Source organism: Microcaecilia unicolor, chromosome 1 (assembly GCF_901765095.1).
Source record: "Microcaecilia unicolor chromosome 1, aMicUni1.1, whole genome shotgun sequence".
NCBI classification, from domain to species: domain Eukaryota; kingdom Metazoa; phylum Chordata; class Amphibia; order Gymnophiona; family Siphonopidae; genus Microcaecilia; species Microcaecilia unicolor.
The window spans coordinates 60,845,366-60,866,986 of record NC_044031.1 but is presented as its reverse complement, the minus strand read 5'-3'; the positions used below and the strand labels follow the sequence as shown (position 1 = coordinate 60,866,986).

At 41.8% G+C, this 21,621-nt stretch overlaps 1 protein-coding gene across 3 annotated transcripts; it reads left to right on the top strand.

The window, feature by feature from the left end:
• Positions 1-307: 307 nt before the first annotated feature.
• Positions 308-19,972, top strand: LOC115466513 (E3 SUMO-protein ligase KIAA1586-like). 3 transcript variants are annotated; one of them, XM_030197816.1, is made up of 3 exons: positions 308-352; positions 14,126-16,579; positions 19,247-19,972. In XM_030197816.1, the coding sequence occupies exon 2, from the start codon at positions 14,286-14,288 to the stop codon at positions 16,542-16,544; it is 2,259 nt and encodes a 752-aa protein (XP_030053676.1). In that variant the 5' UTR covers positions 308-352; positions 14,126-14,285; the 3' UTR covers positions 16,545-16,579; positions 19,247-19,972. The 3 variants fall into 3 exon arrangements, with proteins under 3 accessions (XP_030053676.1, XP_030053667.1, XP_030053657.1); XM_030197807.1 differs by lacking the exon at positions 308-352 and adding an exon at positions 5,217-5,279; XM_030197797.1 differs by lacking the exon at positions 308-352 and adding an exon at positions 5,238-5,389.
• Positions 19,973-21,621: the final 1,649 nt, after the last annotated feature.

Here is a 21,621-nt window from a genome sequence, read left to right as displayed (position 1 = left end):
AACTCTCCATCGATATGCAACAAGTCTTCCATCAGAAGCCGGTTTGTTGAGCCCTGCTGTTAGAGCCAACGGAGGAGCGTCAGCACTACTGGGGATTGAAACATCTCTATCTCCTCCGGATCTTAATCCACCACCATGTCCTGCGGAGAACCTGAGGGGTTTAGAGGAAGGCCTAGTCGAATTGGAAGTCGGTATCCTCAAAACCTTGAGTGGCACTACTCTACCCCAGGCCGCAGATGAAGTGATCGTGGAGCATAAGACTCCCTTGGTGCCAACATTAGAAACTATTTGGGGAGCGATACAAGAATTATCTACAATAGTTACAAAAGCTGCCCGAGACACATCTCTTCTTGTAAGTAAAGTTGACTTTAACTTTATCTATAGATAATTATTATTAGCATTTGTATAGCGCTACCAGACGCACGCAGCGCTGAACACCTGATACAAAGAGACAGTCCCTGCTCAAAAGAGCTTACAATCTAAATAATACAGACGGACAAGACAGTTACGGGTGAGGAAAGTAATGGGTGAGAAGGGAGGAAGGGACAAGGGGAGGGCAATTGTGGCTAGGAGCTAAAAGCAGCAGTGAAAAGGTGGGTTTTCAGTATAGATTTGAAAACAGGTAGAGATGGAGCTAGACATATAGGTCCAGGAAGTCTATTCCAGGCATAAGGTGCCGCGAGAGAAAAGGAGCGAAGCCTGGAGTTAGCAGTGGAGGAGAAGGAGGACGACAAGAGAGACTTGTCCAGTGAGCGGAGCTCACGGGGAGGAATGTAGGGAGAGATGAGAGCGGAGAGGTAATGGGGGGCTGCAGAGTGGATGCATTTAAAGGTCAGTACGAGAAGTTTAAACTGAATGCGGAAGCGGACAGGGAGCCAGTGAAGTGACTTGAGGAGCGGGCTAGTGTGGGTATAACAATTCTGGCGGAAAACAAGTTGTGCCGCAGAATTTTGGACAGATTGGAGAGGAGAGAGATGGCTGAGCGGAAGACCAGTGAGAAGTAAATTGCAATAGTCCAAGCAAGAGGCAACAAGGGTGTGGATAAGGGTTCTGCCAGCGTATTCAGAAAGGAAGGGGCGAATTTTGCTAATATGCAAAACAAGAATCACTTAACCAAATTTCTCAAATACAATCAGAGGTTTCAAACATAAGAATTACTACTGAACTTTTGGTTAAGGATAAACTTCTGACATCACGTAAAATAGAACAAATAGACAATTTTAATTGATGGTTAAATTTGAGACTCTTGAATTTTGCAATGACGGAATTCTTCAAAAAATACTTAATAGAGATTCTTCGATTCCCTTCCGAGGCTATTCCTCCATTAAATAAAGCTTATTACCTTCCTCAAATACCGCAACCCGGAGCGGGACTCGAGACTCTAGAACGTTTGCCTTCAGAAAATGTTCCTGATTTAGGAGTTCATGACATTACTGCTTTACTTGAACAATCAATATCAGAAGTTAAAATACAGTGAACTTTAATTGCATCATTTGTATTTGAGCAAGACTTAAATGCAGTATTAAAGCTGTATTTTAGGAACTCGTCAAAGGCTTTCTATGGTTCTAGAATAAGGATATATCCAGATGTGACAAAGATAACACAAGATAGAAGGAAAAAAAATTAGCTTTCTTTACTTGCGATATCCTTGCAAGTGTGTGGTGAGATACCAGGCAAATAAATATGTATTTTTTGATCCAATTCAGCTTACAACATTCCTTACCTCAAGGCAAAATAGGGGTATTTAAACACCATATCCCTTTAATATATAATAAACACTGTGGAATGATGGCTGTTATCATCTAGTGCTCTATCTTTGAAATTTATGTTTATAAATAATTCCATTACCTGAATCTTGTCTCAATAATGTGGACTTGAGCAAGAAATTTCGAATAATTATTTTCCTGTTATGTATTTTCTTTGAACTGATTGAAATATATTGCTTTCTTAAACAAGCATTTGTTTGATTATAAGTGTATAAATCTTTATAAATAAATAAATAAATAAATAAAATAAAAAAAATTAGCTTTCAGAGAAGAGACTAAGGCACTCGGAGCAACATTCCTATTGGCTTATCCGTGTAAATGCCTTATAAGATACTTGGGTAACAAATATGTATTTTTTGAACCAGAACAACTTTGAATCTTTTTGGAAACGAAAAGAATAACCAAACAGACTCTAAGTTTGAATGATAACTGATTAAGAAATTGAATAGGATAGAATATTCAGGCTAGACATTTTGCTTCTTATATTTTCTTTCTAATTAATGATCTCCTCATCTATAATACTCCCCTCCCCTTTTCTTTTTTCCTTTATTAGTGGTCTAAGAAAGAGTGCATATAAATAATTTACGATGGATATTTTCCTATATTTTGATTTTCTCTGTATTGCTGTTAGCAAGTTAATCTTGTAATGTTAAAATAAATATCAATAAAAATAAAATAAAAATCAAAAGGAGGAAAAGCTTCAATAAATAATAAGGTACTCCTTTGTCGATCAGTTAATCAACCTTAGGGAGCCCCATTTACTCATCACAGGCTGAAAACCTTCTCAGTCTCTTCTCACTGCCCACGGCCAACTTTTGCCAAGGTTTCGACTCCTGCATCAGGCTTTTCGTCCACACGCCATATTGAGTGTTCAACCAGATGAATGAGAAAGGATTAAGCAGTAAAAATATCAGTCGGTGGACGCCACGGACCCTGATGCAGGAATCGAAACCTTGGCCAAAGTTGGCCGTGGGCAGTGAGAAGAGACTGAGAAGCTGCAGAGATAAGTTTCTTTCCTATTACTAGAAGTCTGGATAAAGTTGAATTCAGGTTGATTAACTGATCAACAAAGGAGTACCTTATTATTTTTTTAGGCTTTTCCTCCTTTTGATGAGACATCACCACATCATGAACCAGTAAGTAGAGATTAGTTTGAGTTGATGCGTTTGGTTAACAGTGTGATATTCTACTAGCTCTGTGTTGATATATACTGTATTAGCTTGCACATTTAGGCACTTACAATGCCATCACATGCCAAAGTCCATCTCATCTTGAATGGCAACTGGATGGATTTTAGCATTACCCTTCTCCACCACCGCCAACTCCAGGATTCGCTCATTCTGCCTCGCCTCACCCTATGCTTGGCACAACCTTCCCGAGCCCTTACGCCAAGCCCCGTCCCTGCCCATCTTCAAGTCTTTGTTTAAAGCCCACCTCTTCAATGCTACTGCCCCAATTTGACTGCCCCTATCAGACTGACTGTTCACATGTCCTTTAGATTGTAAGCTCCTTGAGCAGGGACTGTCCTTTTATGTTAAATTGTACAGCGCTGCGTAACCCTAGTAGCGTTTTAGAAATGTTAAGTAGTAGTAGTAGTAGTAGTAGTAAGACACATTGAGCCTGCAAAGAGGTGGGAAAATGTGGGATACAAATGCAATAAATAAATAAAAATAAATATTGGATTAGCATTGTACATTTAAGAATCCTTTTACTAAGCTTTGGTAAAAAGTGACTTTAGCACACCCATGAGCAGGTTTTTCCCCCACGCTAACACCATTTCTTACCTCAGCCATAAAAATTGTATTTTTCTATTTTTTTCCTATTAATACCCATGTGCTAATGGAGCCATTAGTGCATGACCATTAAAAAAAATTAGAATGTGTGCGCTTACCCCCACCCATTTTATAGGTGGTAATAATTCAAGTGCTCTTCCTGCATAGTCATATACCTGTACTGTTAACTGTAAGAACACCTGCTCTCCACCCCCCAGACATGCCCCCTCAAAAAAATGTTTTACAATTTTTTAATCATGCAATTAGTGCATGCACGTTTGGCCCTTACCATAGGAACCATTTTCAGCTACATTAGGAACACGTTAGCACCAAACACAGCTTAGTAAAAAAGCTCTACAGCAATTCAAAAAGGGGGGGGGGTGTCTTTTACTAAAAATTAGCGTAGGTTATCAGCCATTTTACTCCAGTGGGCCTTGCTGTAGATAACCTAAAGACTCCTTTATAATCACTCAGTGGCTAATTAATGTCTTGATGATATGTCCTTTTAAACGTTCTCCTAATATCGATTTGCATCACAAGATCATTTCAAACCTTTTTTCTGTCATTACTTTTTTAACATTCAAAATATGCCTATTTTGATTTGTGGTTTCCCATTGTAAACAGTGTAACTAGCTGTGAGTTAAAAAGGAAAAAAAAAATCTTAAACTATAAGGACGTCCCTGCCCAGCTGCCCAGCAGAACCCGCCCACTTAATTTATAATTCCATTTTGGCGGCAGACCCGCAATAAAAGGAAGCAAGGGGCAGGCCACGGGCGAGGGTTGCCAGGTCTGTGGGTTTCCCGCCCAATTGGGCGGCTTTCCGCAACCCGTTGTGGGCAATTTTTGCCGGCTGTGGGCTGCGGGAATTTGGTCCAATAGAAGCCCCGCAGAGGCTGGGATAACAACGTCGGGGATATGGCTCCAGAAAAAGGAGGACGGATTGAGCCAGCCGGGTTTTACTTCCATTGCTGGCTCAATCGGTCCTCCTTTTTCTGGAGCCATATGGTAACCCACTGATATCGGTGGCTACATCGGGGGGGGGGGGGGGGGGTTAAAGACGTCAGAGGCGGGGTTGATGACGTTGGGGGCGGAGTTTAACTGGGCGGGGAAAATTTTTGCCAAGGTTGCGGTTTTCCAGCCCAATTGAGCGGCTTTCCGTGACCCGCTGCGGATTGCAGTGGGCGTGGTTAGTGACGTTGTGGGCGGGGTTGTTGACGTCGGGGTGGAGCTGATGACGGCAGGGGCGGGGTTTTGTGTGGGAACTTTTTTTTCAATCTGGCAAGGGGCTGCTGCACGTGCCACAGAGCAGAGAAAAAATACGTTAGAAGTGGACAAGACCAGTAAAATAACTGCTGCACGGCGACCCTGATATCAAATCACCCAGCTGACTTCACACTATGCCATGCTGCAATCGCTACCACCAATCTCCACAACCGCCTCTGCCCCATATAAACGCCAGAGGCAAGCGCCTGCCCTTACAAGAAGAAAGTAACTCCAGAGGCACTAAACACCAAATCCAGACAGTGGCTGATCCTCACGAGCTCCTTTCTCCGGTGCTGCTGCGCGGTGTCCCCCACCCCCTCCCCCCATCTTCTCGACGCAACTTCCTGTTTCCGGCAAGTCTGGATGCCTCAGAGCCAGAGAGGGACAGTCAGTCAGAGAAGTAGTAGAAGGGGACTGGGGCTGGGGGGAAGGGGCACCGGAGAAGGAAAGCTGTGGGATTGATGGTGTGCGACCTCAGGTATGAGTTTGATCGTTGGGGGGTTGAGGGAGAGGTGCCGGGTCGCGGACAGGGCGGATAACGGACGACAGAGGGAGCGATGGGGAGATCGGTCTCCCCGATCCCCGAATGTGAGTGTGACTTGGTATCTTTGAAGCTGTAAAGTCATTTACTTGAGTAAATTGGCATGTCTGAAATTAATTTCCTCTCCCAAGCTGAAAATTCTCGGGGGCTTGGATGGCATGTTGGAGTAAAAACAATGGATTCATGGTGGTGCCTTCAATTTAAAGGCAGAGAGGCACCTAAACAAATAGCAAGTGCAGAATAGCGAAGGCAGCCTTTGATAGGCTTTACACTACCTAATTTTCAAAAAAGAAACTTAAGTGCTCTGAAAATTATCAGCAAGCAAGGGTGATAACAAAAAAAGTTTGCAAAGCCCAAGAATTGTTGAGATACACCATTGTTGTTGAAACGTTCAGGACTTCTTTATCTTAGGAACAATTTATACTGATTTTATGAATTCATATGTCCACAATAAGCTACAGAACCCTTGACAAAATTAACGGTTTTCACTATTGGCTTTTAGTCCATATTGCTTGAGCCAACCCTTTTCAACATTTTATGCATCCCAATCTTATCTAAGTAGCACTGGGTTCTTGCAATACCTGGTCCATAATTGGTTGGCAGGTAGACGGGGCTGAAATAATTATAGTGTCTTGATTGAGAGAGATGTCTTAGACTTCTCTAGTTCTACCTTTACAAAGATTTGCCTTTGACCAGAGCAGTAATGATGCCTTCAATTCATACTGGGCAACATTCAGTATGAAGTACATAGTAACATAGTAGATAATGGCAGAAAAAGACCTGCACGGTCCATCCAGTCTGCCCAGCAAGATAAACTCATATGTGCTACTTTTTGTGAATACCATACCTTGATTTGTATCTGCCGTTTTCAGGGCACAGACTGTAGAAGTCTTGCCCAGCACTAGCCCCGCCTCCCAACCACCAGCTCCGCCACCCAATCTCGGCTAAGCTTCTGAGGATCCATTCCTTCTGAACAGGATTCCTTTATGTTTATCCTACGCATGTTTGAATTCCGTTACCGTTTTCATCTCCATCACCTCCCGCAGGAGGGCATTCCAAGTATCCATCACTCTCTCCGTGAAAAAATACTTCCTGACATTTTTCTTGAGTCTGCCCCCCTTCAATCTCATTTCATGTCCTCTAGTTCTACCGCCTTCCCATCTACAGAAAAGGTTCGTTTGCGGATTAATACCTTTCAAATATTTGAACGTCTGTGTCATATCACCCCTGTTTCTCCTTTCCTCCAGGGTAAACATGTTCAGGTCAGCAAGTCTTTCATACGTCTTGTAATGCAAATCCCATACCATTCTTGTAGCTTTTCTTTGCACCGCTTCAATTCTTTTTATATCCTTAGCAAGATACGGCCTCCAAAACTGAACACAATACTCCAGGTGGGGCCTCATCAATGACTTATACAGGGGCATTAAAACCTCTTTTCTTCTGCTGGTCACACCTCTCTCTATACAGCCTAGCAACCTTCTAGCTATGGCCACCGCCTTGTCACACTGTTTCGTCGCCTTCAGATCCTCAGATACTACCACCCCAAGATCCCTCTCCCCCTCCGTACATATCAGACTTTCACTGCCTAACACATACATCTCCTGTGGATTTCTACTCTAAGTGCATCACTTTGCATTTCTTCTCATTGAATTTTAATTGCCAAACCTTCTAGCTTCTGCAGATCCTTTTTCATGTTTTCCACACCCTCCCGGGCATCCACTCTGTTACAAATCTTAGAATCATCTGCAAAAAGGCAAACTTTACCTTCTAACTGTTCGGCAATGTCTCTCACAAATATATTGAACAGAATCGGCCCCAGCACCGATCCCTGAGGCACTCCACTAGTCACCTTTCCCTCATCTGAGTGAATTCCATTAGCCACCACCCTCTGGCGTCTGTCCATCAACCAGTTCCTAATCCAGTTCACCACGTGACTGATGCCTTAGTCCTGGTACCAAGTATCGGCTAAGCCTAAGTTAGAGGTCTATTTACTAAACAGCATTAATGCAGTATTTAATGCAAGCAAATTCCTGCAGGGTTTATTAAATTGCAGTTGCGCTGTAAACATGCTACTACAGCTGTAATAGTGTATGCACTCTCAATCACAATATTACAATCACTAGACCCGAGTGAAGCATCTTCCAAACCCTAGCACAGACCTGTCTGCCAAAGTATACCCCTTCAGCAGTCCCCCTTCCCACAAATCCTGCAGCAGAAGTTGAACAGGTTTTCCCACTCCCAGTTCCCAATCATACCTCCACTTATAAGGTTAAGACAATATGTTGATGCCTCTGATTTTTCTAATGTTTGTAGCAGCATGTAACTCTCTATTGTTGAGCCTCCCAAATATTAGGATTAGGGCCTTACAAGCAGCACAAAATGCTGCAGCCTGCTCGATAATTTAGCAGAAACTTAGAAGGTCCTCCACTACCTTCCTATACAATTTCATATAAAGTTTAAAATTTTGATATTGATCTTTAAGGCATGAGGATGAATCACTTGTGTAGCCATATAGGAGGAAGGCAAAGGTGTACACAGTACTATATCAATTATAAACCTTGCTTGTATTTAATACTATATAGATTACAAAATTTGCTCTAATCTTTAGTAATTATAGCATGTCCTTACTTATAATACTCTATATGATTATTGGGAAAAAAAGGACCTCAGAACTCCATCAGGCCTTCTTAAATGCACTAACAGGCAATACTACGTTTTCTTTCACTGGTCCAAAAATATTCCTTTATTTTCACATTAGTAAAAATTTCTCTGTCTTCTATATTATCCAGCCCCATTGTTTTATCTAGTTTTAGTTTTGCTAGTTTCTCACAAACAGTCATATCTGAAAATATATATTGCGCTGGGGTGGGGGTTGCTAGAGGGGTTATGCTTTTTGGAGTGATGTTAGAGATACTATAAAGATACTGAGAAAGAGAGGAACTTTGAGCATCTGTAGCTGTTGAGTATTGTGTTTAATTCTGGTCGCCACATCTCAAGAAAGATATAGTAGAATTGGAAAAGGTGCAGCGAAGGGCGACTAAAATGATAGCGGGGATGGGACGACTTCCCTATGAAGAAAGACTAAGGAGGCTAGGGCTATACAGCTTGGAGAAGAGACGGCTGAGGGGAGACATGATAGAGGTATATAAAATAATGAGTGGAGTGGAACAGGTGGATGTGAAGCGTCTGTTCACGCTTTCCAAAAATACTAGGACTAGGGGGCATGCGATGAAACTACAGTGTAGTAAATTTAAAACAAATCGGAGAAAATTTTTCTTCACCCAACGTGTAATTAAATTCGTTGCCGGAGAAAGTGGTGAAGGCGGTTAGCTTAGCAGAGTTTAAAAAGGGGTTGGACGGATTCCTAAAGGACAAGTCCATAAACCGCTACTAAACGGACTTGGAAAAATCCAAAATTCCAGGAATAACATGTATAGAATGTTTGTACGTTTGGGAAGCTTGCCAGGTGCCCTTGGCCTGGATTGGCCGCTGTCGTGGACAGGATGCTGGGCTCGATGGACCCTTGGTCTTTTCCCAGTATGGCATTACTTATGTACTTATGAGAAAGCTAACTTTTCCTCTTGAGGTGTAATAAACTTTTCTGGGCATATCATGGGCCATGGGGTTTATTGATATCTGCATGGAGCATGGAGCTTCTGTTTCTTTTGGTTTTTTTTAATGCGAGCTGTTTTGCATGCATTTGAATATGGCACAGCTCAGTATTATTTTCCTTGAATTGTCTATGCCTTATTTTTTAACAGTAGTTTGCCCTTTCTCCTTTGGGTATATTGCTGTGGTTCTGGTACCATAAACCTTCATTCACAACTACCCGGGGATTGCTTCCCTATTTCTAATGAGACCCAGCCTCCCTCTTATGATAATGTGGTCATTGCAGGAACAGTTCCGAGGCCAAGGGCAATGTAACAGAGCTCCTTTTTCAAAATGCATACGTACATTGTAAACCCTGTGAACACCTATATGCAGCTCACATAAAATAGGCACATACCGTAATTTTATATGGAATGCCTAGTTTAGAGGGTCTTTTAGTAAAGATTAGCTTGAGTTATCTGCAGCAGGGCCCGTTTTATTCCTATGGGCTTTGCTGCAGATAACTGGGGCTAATCTTTAGTAAAAGACTCCCCTCCCCTCCAATAGGGCAAGTAGGTACTAAAGCACTATTTTATAAAGATGTATTGGCACCTACATGTCTTTACAAAGTTCTAGCGTAAGCTGCGCGCAGGGCCGCAGAGCTCCGGAGTTTCAATACATGGATGAGGTGATGGTGCAAGGAGGAGGATTTTAGATTTGTAAGGAACTGGGCCACATTCTAGGGAAGGGGGAGCCTATTCCGGAAGGATGGGCTCCACCTTAACCAGGGTGGGACCAGGCTGCTGGCATCGGCATTTAAAAAGGAGATAGAGCAGTTTTTAAACTAGAACCTGGGAGAAGGCCGACAGTCATTCAGAAACACATGGTTCGGTACAAGGTATCTTTCAAAGATTCCACCAAAACTGGGAAGATAGGATATCCCGATAGTAGATCAGGTGACCTTAAGTAAAAATCAGACAAAGGATTGCAAATTAACACTGTCAACTAATGAGCAAGATGTAAATAGGAACAACAAACATAGTTTGAAATGTCTATATGCAAATGCTAGTAGCCTAACAAATAAGATGGGAGAGTTAGAATATATTGCACTAAATGAAAAATTATATATAATAGGCATCTCTGAGACCTGGTGGAAGGAGAATAACCAGTGGGACACTGTCATACCGGGGTACAAATTATATCGTAGTGATAGGGTGGATTGAATTGATCGAGGGGTAGCTTTGTATGTTAAGGATGGCCTTGAAACAAATAGATTAAAAAATTCTGCAGGAAACAAAACACATCTTGGAATCCCTATGGATTGAAATTCCATGTGTAAAGGGGAAAAGGATAATGATAGGAGTGTACTACCGTCTGCCTGGCCAGGATGAACAGAAGGATGTGGAAATGTTAAAGGAAATTAGGGACGCAAACAAACTGGGCAACACAATAATAATGGGTGATTTCAATTACCCTGATATTGACTGGGTAAATGTAACATCAGGGCATGCTAGGGAGGTAAAATTCCTTGCCGAAATCAAGGACTGCTTTATGGAGCAGCTGGTACAGGATCCAACAAGAGAAGGAAAAATTCTAGACCTAGTCCTTAGTGGAGCACATGATCTGGTGTAGGAGGTAGTGGTGCTGGGGCTGCTTGATAACAGTGATCATAATATGATCAGAAGATTTGATTTCAGCTTTGGAGTAAGTACAAACAGGAAATCCAATATGTTAGCGTTTAACTTCAAAAAGGAGACTATGATCAAATGAGAACAGTGAAAAAAAAAACTTAAAAGGAGCAGCTGCAAAGGTCAAAAATTTACATCAGGTGTGGATGCTGTTCAAAAATATCATCCTGGAAGCCCAGGCCAAATATATTCTGTGTATTAAAAAAGGAGGAGGGAAGATCAAATGACAGCCGGCATTGTTAAAAAGTGAGGTGAGGGTTGCTATTAGAGCTAAAAGAAAATCCTTCTGAAAATGGAAGAAGAAACCGACTGAAAATAATAAGAAACAGCATAAGGAATGGAAAGTCAAGTACAAAGTGCTGATAAGGAAGGCAAAGAGAGACTTTCAAAACAGAGTGTGTTGGATTCAAAAACACGTAGTAAAAATTTTTTTAGGTATATTAAAAGGCAAAAGAATCGGTTGGACCGCTAGATGACAGAGATAAAAGGGGCAATCAGGGAAGTCAAAGCCATAGTGGAAAGAGTAAATGAATTCTTTGCTTCGGTCTTTACCAAGGAAGACTTGAGAGAGATACCAGTGCCAGAAATGGTATTCAAAGCTGATGAGTCAGAGAAACTGAAGGAAATCTCTATAAATCTGGAGGATGTAATGGGGCAATTTGACAAATTAAAGCGTAGCAAATCTCCTGGACCGGATTGTATTTATCACTAAGTACTGATACAATTGAAAAATGAACTTCCGACAGGATTGTGAAAAATTACAGAAGGACTTACGAGACTGGGAGACTGGGTGGTTAAATGGCAGATGACGTTTAATGTGAGCAAGTGCAAGGTGATGCATGTGGGGAAAAAAGAACCCGAATTATAGGTACATCATGGAAGGTTCCACGTTAGGAGTTACGGACCAAGAAAGGGATCTGGGTGTTTTCGTCAATAATACACTGAAACCTTCTGCTCAGTGTGCTGCTGCAGCTAGGAAAGCGAATAGAATGTTGGGTATTATTAGGAAAGGTATGGAAAACAGGTGTGAGGATGTTATAATGCCGTTGTATCGCTCCATGGTGCGACCGCACCTTGAGTATTGTGTTCAATTCTGGTCGCCGCATCTCAAGAAAGATATAGTAGAATTGGAAAAGGTGCAGCGAAGGGCAACTAAAATGATAGCGGGGATGGGACGACTTCCCTATGAAAGACTAAGGAGGCTAGGGCTTTTCAGCTTGGAGAAGAGACTGCTGAGGGGAGACATGATAGAGGTATATAAAATATTGAGTGGAGTGGAACAGGTGGATATGAAGCGTCTGTTCACGCTTTCCAAAAATACTAGGACTAGGGGGCATGCGATGAAACTACAGTGTAGTAAATTTAAAACAAATCGGAGAAAACCTTTCTTCACCCAACGCATAATTAAACTCTGGAATTCGTTGCCGGAGAACGTGGTGAAGGTGGTTAGCTTGGCAGAGTTTAAAAAGGGGTTAGACGGTTTCCTAAAGGACAAGTCCATAAACCACTATTAAATGGACTTGGGGAAAATCCACTGCTTATTTCCAGAATAAGCAGCATAAAATGTACTCTTTTAGGATCTTGCCAGGTACTTAGGGACTGTCTTTTCTTCATGTTCAATTGTGAAGCGCTGCGTACGACTGGTAGCGCTATAGAAATGATTTGTACTTAGTACTTGTGACCTGGATTGACCTCTGTTTGAAACAGGATGCTGGGCTTGATGGACCTTTGGTCTGCCCCAGTATGGCAAAAAATGTTAAATAGTAGTAGTACTTATGTACCTATGTACAAACCTCATGCCAACATCGTAGGGGTTGACATTTGCAGTTGCCCAAGGGCATCTGTAAATGTCAATATCTAGATTATTTCATATGCACATAAATTAGCATATTTCATAATCAGTGTGTACTCCCCCCCCCCCCCCCCCCCCCCCCCCCCGGTATACCTACCAGTGAAGTATGTGCAGTTATTAAGATGGACTTGGGGAAGATCCACTGCTTATTTCTAGGATAAGCAGCATAAAATCTGTGTTACTGTTCTGGGATCTTACCAGGTACTTGTGGCCTGGATTGGCCACTGTTGGAAACAGGATAACTGGGCTTGATGGACCTTCAGTCTGTCCCAGTATGAAAAAAAAAAAATCCTTGCAACATGAGCTGCAAATGTGACTCCTAAATATGCCTCCTCTCAGGTTCTGTGAACTCTGCCTCCCCAGCTTCCCCGACCAACCTGGGTTGCAAACTATCCAACTTGGAGACTGAATCTAGGGGTCTTCTGTCTAGTGGTATCGCAGCCTTGACATTTCACGTGTGTTGCCAGATTACCACATTTTGTTAAATAGGCCTCTTAGGTTGCAGCCAAAGGACAGGTGGAGATATGAATGGAAGAGAGAACATGACCAGAAACTATACATATAATATTTAATCAGATATATGCAAAATATGGGCCAAAACTGATATGATCATGATGAAAAGTTTTATTTATCATAATGGGTGGAGGAGCGTCCTAATGGTTAGTGCAGTTGGCAGGGAACCAGGTTCAGTTCCCCCTGCAGCTCCCTTTAATCCTGGGCAAGTCACTTAGCTTCTCATTGCCCCGGGTACAAAAACTTTGATTGTGAGCCCACTAGGGACAGAGAAGGTATCTGCATATAATGCATGTAAACCACTGGTTGTAACACAGAAAGCCTGTATACCAAATCAGTGACTCCCTCCTCCCTCACATGGTTATATTCCTTCTGCATTTTGAGTCTCGCATGCTTTCCCTCCAAAAGTCTCTTTCCACTTCAGTGCACATATGATATAAGTAGAAAGATCTGTTTTACAATTTTTTTACTATATTATAAAAAGATGGTTGTGGTAGTGCATATTATCTTTCTTAGTGTTACTGTGTTTCAAAGTCCTATGCTCCAAGCCTGGATCTTGAGGTAGAGAGGGAAAAAATTCAGGCTATATAAAGCACAAAGACTAAACAGTAAAGAAAGGTAGATAAAATGAGCATTTCACAACTACCTATAGTCCGAGTGGTTTGGCCCTTCATAAGAAGACGCTATAGGAGCAATACTAATCTGTCCCTCCTCCTTAGTCTGCTGCAATGGTTCCCAAACCTGGTCCTGGAGGCACCTCAGCCAGTCAACTTTTCAGATATCTACAAGGAATGTTCATGAGAGAGATTTGCATATCTAGGAGACAGTACAGGCTAATCTCTGTCATGAATATTCATTGTGGATATCATGAAAACCTGACTGACTGGTTTACCTCCAGGACCAGGTTTGGGAACAACTGGTCTACTGTATCTGTGCTTCCTGCCCTTTAAAAAGATCTGAAACTAAGAATTTAATTTGGGTCTCCTTCTTGAAAATACAGAACATTATGTCCTTTGCTACTGAGCTATTTCCTCACATTGGTTTTACATACCTTTTCTGTCTGCAATCATTTCATTTCCTAATTTCTCATCCATAATGAAAGTGACATATGGTTTTAATATTTTATGTCACCTTGATTTCAGGTAAGAGATTTGAAGATCCAATGTATGTCTATTGACCAGACTAAACAGCAGGCTGCAGTTTGTTCATGCAAATGAAGAACAGAGGAGCAGGGTGATTAATTACAGTCTCGGGATAATGAATTTTGCAGCTACAGCTTGTCAAAAGGACTGAGAACAGGGAATGAAGCGATCACGAGTAAGGTACCCCAAAAGTAAAATGTATGAGCAGACCGAAAGTACTGCGGAACTTTCGGAAGATGACGTTAAACCAAACCTTGTACCACTAGTTGGGTTAGAATCCTCCAGGAAACGAAGGAAACAGGAACAACTGGAGGAAAAGATCACTGTATGCAAAGCTGAGGTTTGTGACCAAACAAGTGAGAGTTCTGGAAATTTAACAGCAGATGAACTACCAAGCTGCTGGTCAGAGGAACAAGGAAACTATTTCAGAGAAAAGAATCCGTGGCTTATCATACAGAATGGAAAATTAGGATGTGACACCTGCAGGACTGTTGGGAGGCTGGACTTAAACCAGCACATGCGGAGATCCAGGCTGGCTAGAGAATGGACTGAAATCCAGATTTCCTCCTCGGCTGAGAAGAAAAAATCCCAGCAAGTTGCATTCAGGAAAAAAATCTGGGAGCACCGAGAAACTCAAGCACATCAGGATGCAGAGTGTGTCCTAATGGAATCTCGCAAAAGGAATTTGGAAGCGGATGGAAAACTGCACCAGGCTGAAGAAGAGGAGGCAATCTGCAGGATCTTCAGAACTGCATACATGATTGGAAAAACAGACTGCGCTTTTGCACGCATGCCTATTCTAGTGGATCTGCAGAGAACGAACGGAATCAACATGGGGAGAATGCTACAGTCCGAGCAGTCCTGTGCCGACATCTGTGATTTCATTGGAGCTGAGATGAAGAAGAGAGTTGTAAAATACATCATAGAGAAAGACATTCAGTTTGGTGTGGTGGTGGATGAATCTGCAAACATCAGTCATCAGATGGTATTACTGGTGTGCTTGAGAGCTGCCTTTTTTGAGACACCTACAACAATTTTCTTTGATTTGATTGAGCTTGATAACACAGGGGCTGAGGTGATCAGCCGTGAGCTGGTGAAGTGTCTTCGTCATCACTTTTCTAAGGATTTTCTTAAAAGGAACTGGATATCGTTTACTGCTGATGGAGCATCCAACATTTTGGGTCACACGTCTGGAGTCGACATAAATTTGACTAGGCCAGAGAACTATCCAGATCTTGTTATATGGAACTGCTCTACTCACAGGCTTGAGCAGGCAGTGGCAGCTGCTTTGGAAACTGTTATTGGGTTAAATATTGTTCAGGTTTTCATGGATGAACTGTATACTCTTTACCATACTTCTTCGAAGAACCAGGAGGAATTACAGTCCTGGGCAGAGGGACTTGCAAATACTATTATGGCTCTTGACCGAATCCTCGACATAAAGTGGTCTGCTTCCAGCAACCGTACTGTGAAAGCAATTTGGATTTCATACCCTGCCCTTCATGCTCATTTTGCTGTAGCTGCAGCAGATCCAACTAGAGACAAAATGGAGAGATCTAAATACAGAGGTCTTTTAGAAAGATTGACAGCCGTAGAATTTGTGACTGTCCTGGGCCTAATGAGAGATGCACTGAGTGAACTGACTGATCTGTCTCTCAAACTCCAGGAGTCTTCTGTCACACTTCCTGAAGCGGATGCATTTCTGTGTTGCAAGATTAGAGTATTGGAGGCAATGGCAAATGGAAAAGGAGCTGAATTCACAAGACTTGCCAGGGAGGCAGCAAAGAAAATGGAGTTTCAAGGAGTTTCTCTTCATGTGGGGAACAATGGGGATGCAGAGATGAATAGTCAGCAGTTTTTTCAAAACCTAGTCAACTTGCTGACCATCAGACGTATGAAATCTTCTTCATTCCAGGCATCACGGCTTTCAAATACAAATGTTCTGGAACGTGGCAGCTTTCTTGCTTCCTGCAAAATTCTGTATCCTCAGTTCTGGCCAGAAAACGTAGATGTTCTGTATGGAGAAAATGAAGTGTTATCACTTTGTCGAAGGTTTCATCTGCCTGAAAGACAGATTGTTGAGGCATTTAAAGAGTACAAAGACAATGGGGGAAAAGTGATTCCTCCAGACGTGATTACCCTTATTTTAACACTGGAAATGGTAGCGGTTTCAACAGCTGAGTGTGAGAGAAGCTTCAGCTCGTTGAAAACCATCCTAACCAGGAATCCGGTTAGCATTCCCAGAGTGAGTCGTCTGTTGTTCCTCAACCAGAACGGACCATCGTTGATTCGCTTCCAGCCGCAGAGTTATGTCAAAACCTGGCTAACGCAGGAAAGAAGAATGGTGGGCCAGACAGCATGCACAGACTGGGAGCACCAGGAAGAAGAAGAGAGGAGGACTTTATGGTCTTTCTTATGATGTCTGTATTATAATGTTACATTATAAACTACATGGTAAGAGTGGCTTTGATTAATTACAAAAGGAGAAAGGGCATATATAAATATTTTAGGAATATCTAGTAAATTAAGGGCTCCTTTTACTAAGCCACACTAACGATTCCCCTGCGGGAAATGCAACAAGCCCATAGGAATTGAATGGGCTTTGTTGCATTTGCCGCGTGGGAATCGCTAGTGCGGCTTAGTAAAAGGAGCCCCCCAAAAACGATCTCTTGTCACTTTTTTTAAAATTCCATTATAGAGACTCACCTTTATGTTTGTTTATTTAATTGCTTGATATATACCGCCTTTATTCAAGAAGAGGCCAAATAAAAAATGAGAAAAAGAAAAAAAATATTAATTAGAAAGTGGAAAGGAACTCTATGATAGCATAGAACACACTCATACAATATGAGAAAAGAGAGAGGGAAACATTTTTGTTTTGGGTTTTTTTTTTAATATTTAAAATTCAGCAGGTCTGTATGGGTTGCACTTGGCACCATTCTTATGGTGGAGATTAAAAGCCAATTGAAAATAATTTGATATCAGTAAAGTTTTGAATTTAGGAAGGGAAAGCTGAGCAGACCAGACTTGGTGCCAAGAAAAGGAATGCAGAGGCCGTAGTGGATTCATAATGGGCAAATCTGGGGGTTGGCAACACTAGACAATGAGCATCAAGGGACCAAGAGGGGGGGGGGGTATAGGGGATAATCAGTGATGAAAGGTCAAGGGGATTGCCTAGATGCAGGAACTTGTGGACAATGAGTAAAACTTTGAACTAGATATGAAACTGCATTGGGAGCCAGTCTAGGTGTAAAAATAATGGAGTAATATGGTCTGACCTCTGCCTGGAACAGCAAACGTTCAGCAGAGCTCTGTAAAGTTTGAAGGCGGCAGAGCTGTATGCAAGAAATACCTGCATAAACTGTATTACAATAGTCTAATCTTGAGATAAGAAAGTCAAGAAATCTATGGATGGAATGTAAGCAGTGAAACAGGTGTGAAAGTGGTCAGCACTAACCATTGACTCTTTTACAACATGTGCAACTCACTTAGAAAATAGACAACCAAAGCAGTGTTTTATATTAAAAAAAATACCCAAATGTATATATTCTAGCATTGTACTGTGTATCAGGGAGATTTATTTATTATCAAAACAGAGACCTAACTCAAAATATACTCGCTGGAGAACTGAAAGAAAAATGGGCTGTGATAGAAACATTCAAGTATTTCTTCACTCAACCTATAATTAAGCTCTGAAATCAGAGAAAGTGGTAAAAGATGTTAGTGTAGCAGAGTTTAAAAAAAGGTTTGGACAAGTTCCTGGAAGAAAAGTCCATAAACCGTTATTAAGATGGACTTGGGAAAAATTCACTGTTTATTTCTAGGATAAGCAGCATGGAATCTGTCACCCTTTGGGGATCCTGCCATATGCGTGTGACCTGAATTGGCCACTGCTGAATATTGAATAATGGACTTGATGGACCTTCGGTCTGTCCCAATATGGCAATGCTTATGTACTTATGTTGGAAGTTTCAATAAAGGGAAAGGAGCTATATTCTACAATAAATAAGTGATGGAGGAAAGCTCAAATGAAATATGAGCAAATGCTTCTTTAAGATGATAGTGAATTCCTACTTCTAGAAGCAGTAGCAATAAAAACCGTGACAGATAGACCAAATGAGAGAGGGGACCCTGAGCCAGTTATAGAACCCAATATTTTCAATCCTGTGAAACAATAGAGAGCAAAAAACATACACAGACTAGCAGTAGGAACATAAGAACATTCAATCTGCCCAGATTAATGACTCATTCCATTATTAGATAATCCACATTTTTTTTACATATGCTCTGACATACTGCATTTGTACCCAGCAATTGATAATGCTTAGTGGGCCCCTTTTAGTCCCAGCCAGTGAACAGAATTGTTGCCATACTGGTTCAGACCAAAGGTCCATCTAGTCCAGAATCCTGTTGCCAACAGTTGGCCAATCCAGGTCACAAATACTTGGCAGGATCCTAAAACATACCACAGTTTCCATGCTTCTTTCCCCCAGGGACAAGCAGGTCTACCTTAATAACTGTTTATGGAATTTTCTTTCTGGAATTTGTTCAAACCTTTTTTTAAATCCAGGTATACCAACTTTTTACCACATCCTTTGGCAATGAGTTCCAGCTTAATTGTATATTGAGTCTGTTTTTGAGAGCTGACCTTTGTCACCGATATGTCTGTCAAATATGTAATGCATGATTTCCAGAAGTCAGTTGAAACAAACCGTTCTCATGTTGGTGGTTTAATGAAAAGAAAATATGCACCATTTCTGGCCTTTTGAAATACTACTCCAAATGACAAATTAAGAATACTTGTATCAATTAAAAGGAAATTGAGTCATGTTTGGAACTGTTCGTGCAATTTCTTGGTGCATTCGTGTGCAAAACAAGCAGCCCAATTCCCCTCTTGTGCCCATGGTATCAAATTGGTCCACATTAGCAAAGATAATCATGAATTTTGACACCCAGCATGATCCATTCAGAAATACAGGTATGTGTACACACTGAAAAATAAAATCGAAGACGGATACAGGGCAGTATTATTGCTGAGCTTGCATATTTTGGAAATTGAAGCATGACTTTGGGCACCCAAATAGCTGTGTTTACAAGTTCTCTCTCTACTTTTTCTTCCAGTGCAAGGTGCTCAGGCTGTATGGAGAGTCGGGTCCTCAGTTGGGGCCTAGATGTAAAAGGGAGATTTGTGCTGCACCAGGTGGTACCTGTGAGGAAGGACGGAACAGGCTATCTACCATATAAGGCAGCTGAGGACACAGGGTTCTACTTCCTCCATGGGTCTCTCCCAAAAGTCATAGATGCCTGAACAGTAGCACCCAAAAGTCACATTCCCCCCTCAATCCCTCCTTGGAAATTACTGGGATAGGTTTTATAATTAGATCTATATGGGAAGAAGAAGATATTTGGTTAGTTATAACAAGACAATACTATGAAAGGAAAGGGGATGAGATTTAATGTACCGCCTTTCTGTGGCTACAATCAAAGCGGTTTACATATTATATACAGGTACTTATTTTGCACCTGGGGCAATGGAGGGTTAAATTACTTGCCCAGAGACTCATGGAGTTGCAGTGGAGATCCCCTGGTTTGCAAACCGCTACACTATTAGGCTACTAATAATTAAGGAGTATGACACAGTTTAAAGGGATTATCCTTTACTTATCCTGTTTGCTTTACCAATTTGGGAATAATCTGCAATACCAGCAGAAGAAAATGTTAATATCATTGAAAGTTCTTGTATGGCAAATATTTGTAAAGATTAAAGTATCCTTACTATTGTAAATAATTGTACAACTTCAGCTAAGTCCCAAAGTATTGCTGGAAAAATAAAACTCATGTACTTGTTTTGAGTTGTGTGTTGTTAATTGTGTTTGAGTAAAGATCTGTAGTGCTGTTAATAAAAGTTATAATTCAGATGTTAGGTTTCAATAATAAACACCAGTAAAACACCCTCTGATGCAAAAAAAACTTATTGTTTATTGGATAAACATCAGAAAAACACCAGTTCCCCTGTCATTCTCTGAGCTCCCCCACCCCACCCCTCACTCCCTCTGGCTTGGCTTGTCTGGTCTCCTCTTCTCAATGGTTGTGCCTTTTTTGTGCTGATGACTCCTAAGTGACACAAGTGTACATATTTGATTCCATTGGAAAAAGTACCCAGCGGTAATATCTCTGGCATGAAAATGCCAATTTTTGCATCCATATTGAACTCCTGATTAGTTATCTCTCTATATAAAACGCACCTCCAATGTTCTAATGAAGCCTCCAAAAGTTCAAACATTCTAAATGTGTAGTTGTGTAGATCGCTTTTTCTCCATGAGTGTCTGCCCCGCCCTCACGTCACAACGTGATGACGGCGAGGGCGGAGCACTGACACTCAGCAAATTACAACGCTCGACGAACCGTGATGTCAGATGCATCGCGGACCCATGAGAATGACCTGCAAGAAATAAGGAAGGACTACCAATCGCCGAAACGTTGCTAGGCGACGGAACGAAACATAAGACGCATGACGGACCAATTAACGTTGCTCTTGGACAGCTGAACAGTAGCGGAGACACAGCAGTGGAAAAAAAGAAGACCGGGAGCCGCTTCTGAACGGCAGCGCCAAAAAAAGGTAACCCACAAAAAGAAAACTCACACACTGTCTCTGGAGCCTGAGATGGGGACAGAGAAAGGAAAGAATGGAAAAAGCAGATTGGGAGAACAGCAGTGATTGATTGGGAGGATGGAGACTTGGACATTGGGTGAAAAGGGTGAGCAGGTAATGAGATAATGGAAGACAGGATGGGGAGCTACAAGAAAAAGGATGATGCAGAGGTTGAGGAGCATGATGGGAAAAGGGGGAATTGATGTGCCAGGGAGTGCCCATACACTGTCTCACACACACACATACAACGTGTCTTGGGGGTCCCTAAGATCAGAAGGGGGGTCCATAAGACCACAAAGAGAGGGGGAAAGGGGGGCCTCAGACCACAGGGGAGGGGGTCCTGAGAGGGGAGGACACACTCATTCTCACAGACACACTCGCACCCACTCTCACTGTCACACACACACTTTCCCATTCACTCTCTCTCACACAGTCACTCTCACAGACAAACATACACACTCTGCGGAAAACCTTGCTAGCGCCTGTTTCATTTGTGCCAGAAACTGGTCTTTTTTTTTTTTTTACTAATAATACTATTAAAGCATTTACTCTGACTTGCATAATATGTTTTACTATTGATTCGGATTCAAGAAGTAAACAAAAAGAAACAGCTCAACTGTGGTTTGTGACTTAAATAAATTGGGCAGACTAGATGGGGCTTATGGTCCTTACCTACTGTTGTAGTTTGACCCGTATTTTGGAAGCATCCCCATGTGTAAATGGCAGCATTTAAACATCTAGGGGGGCCCGGATGTTTAAATGCCATTTCAGAACGGGCTGTTCACAGGTGGAGATGCTTCCTACATCTAGATGTCAAGGGAGTGTGAGTAGGGTGGGGAGGAGT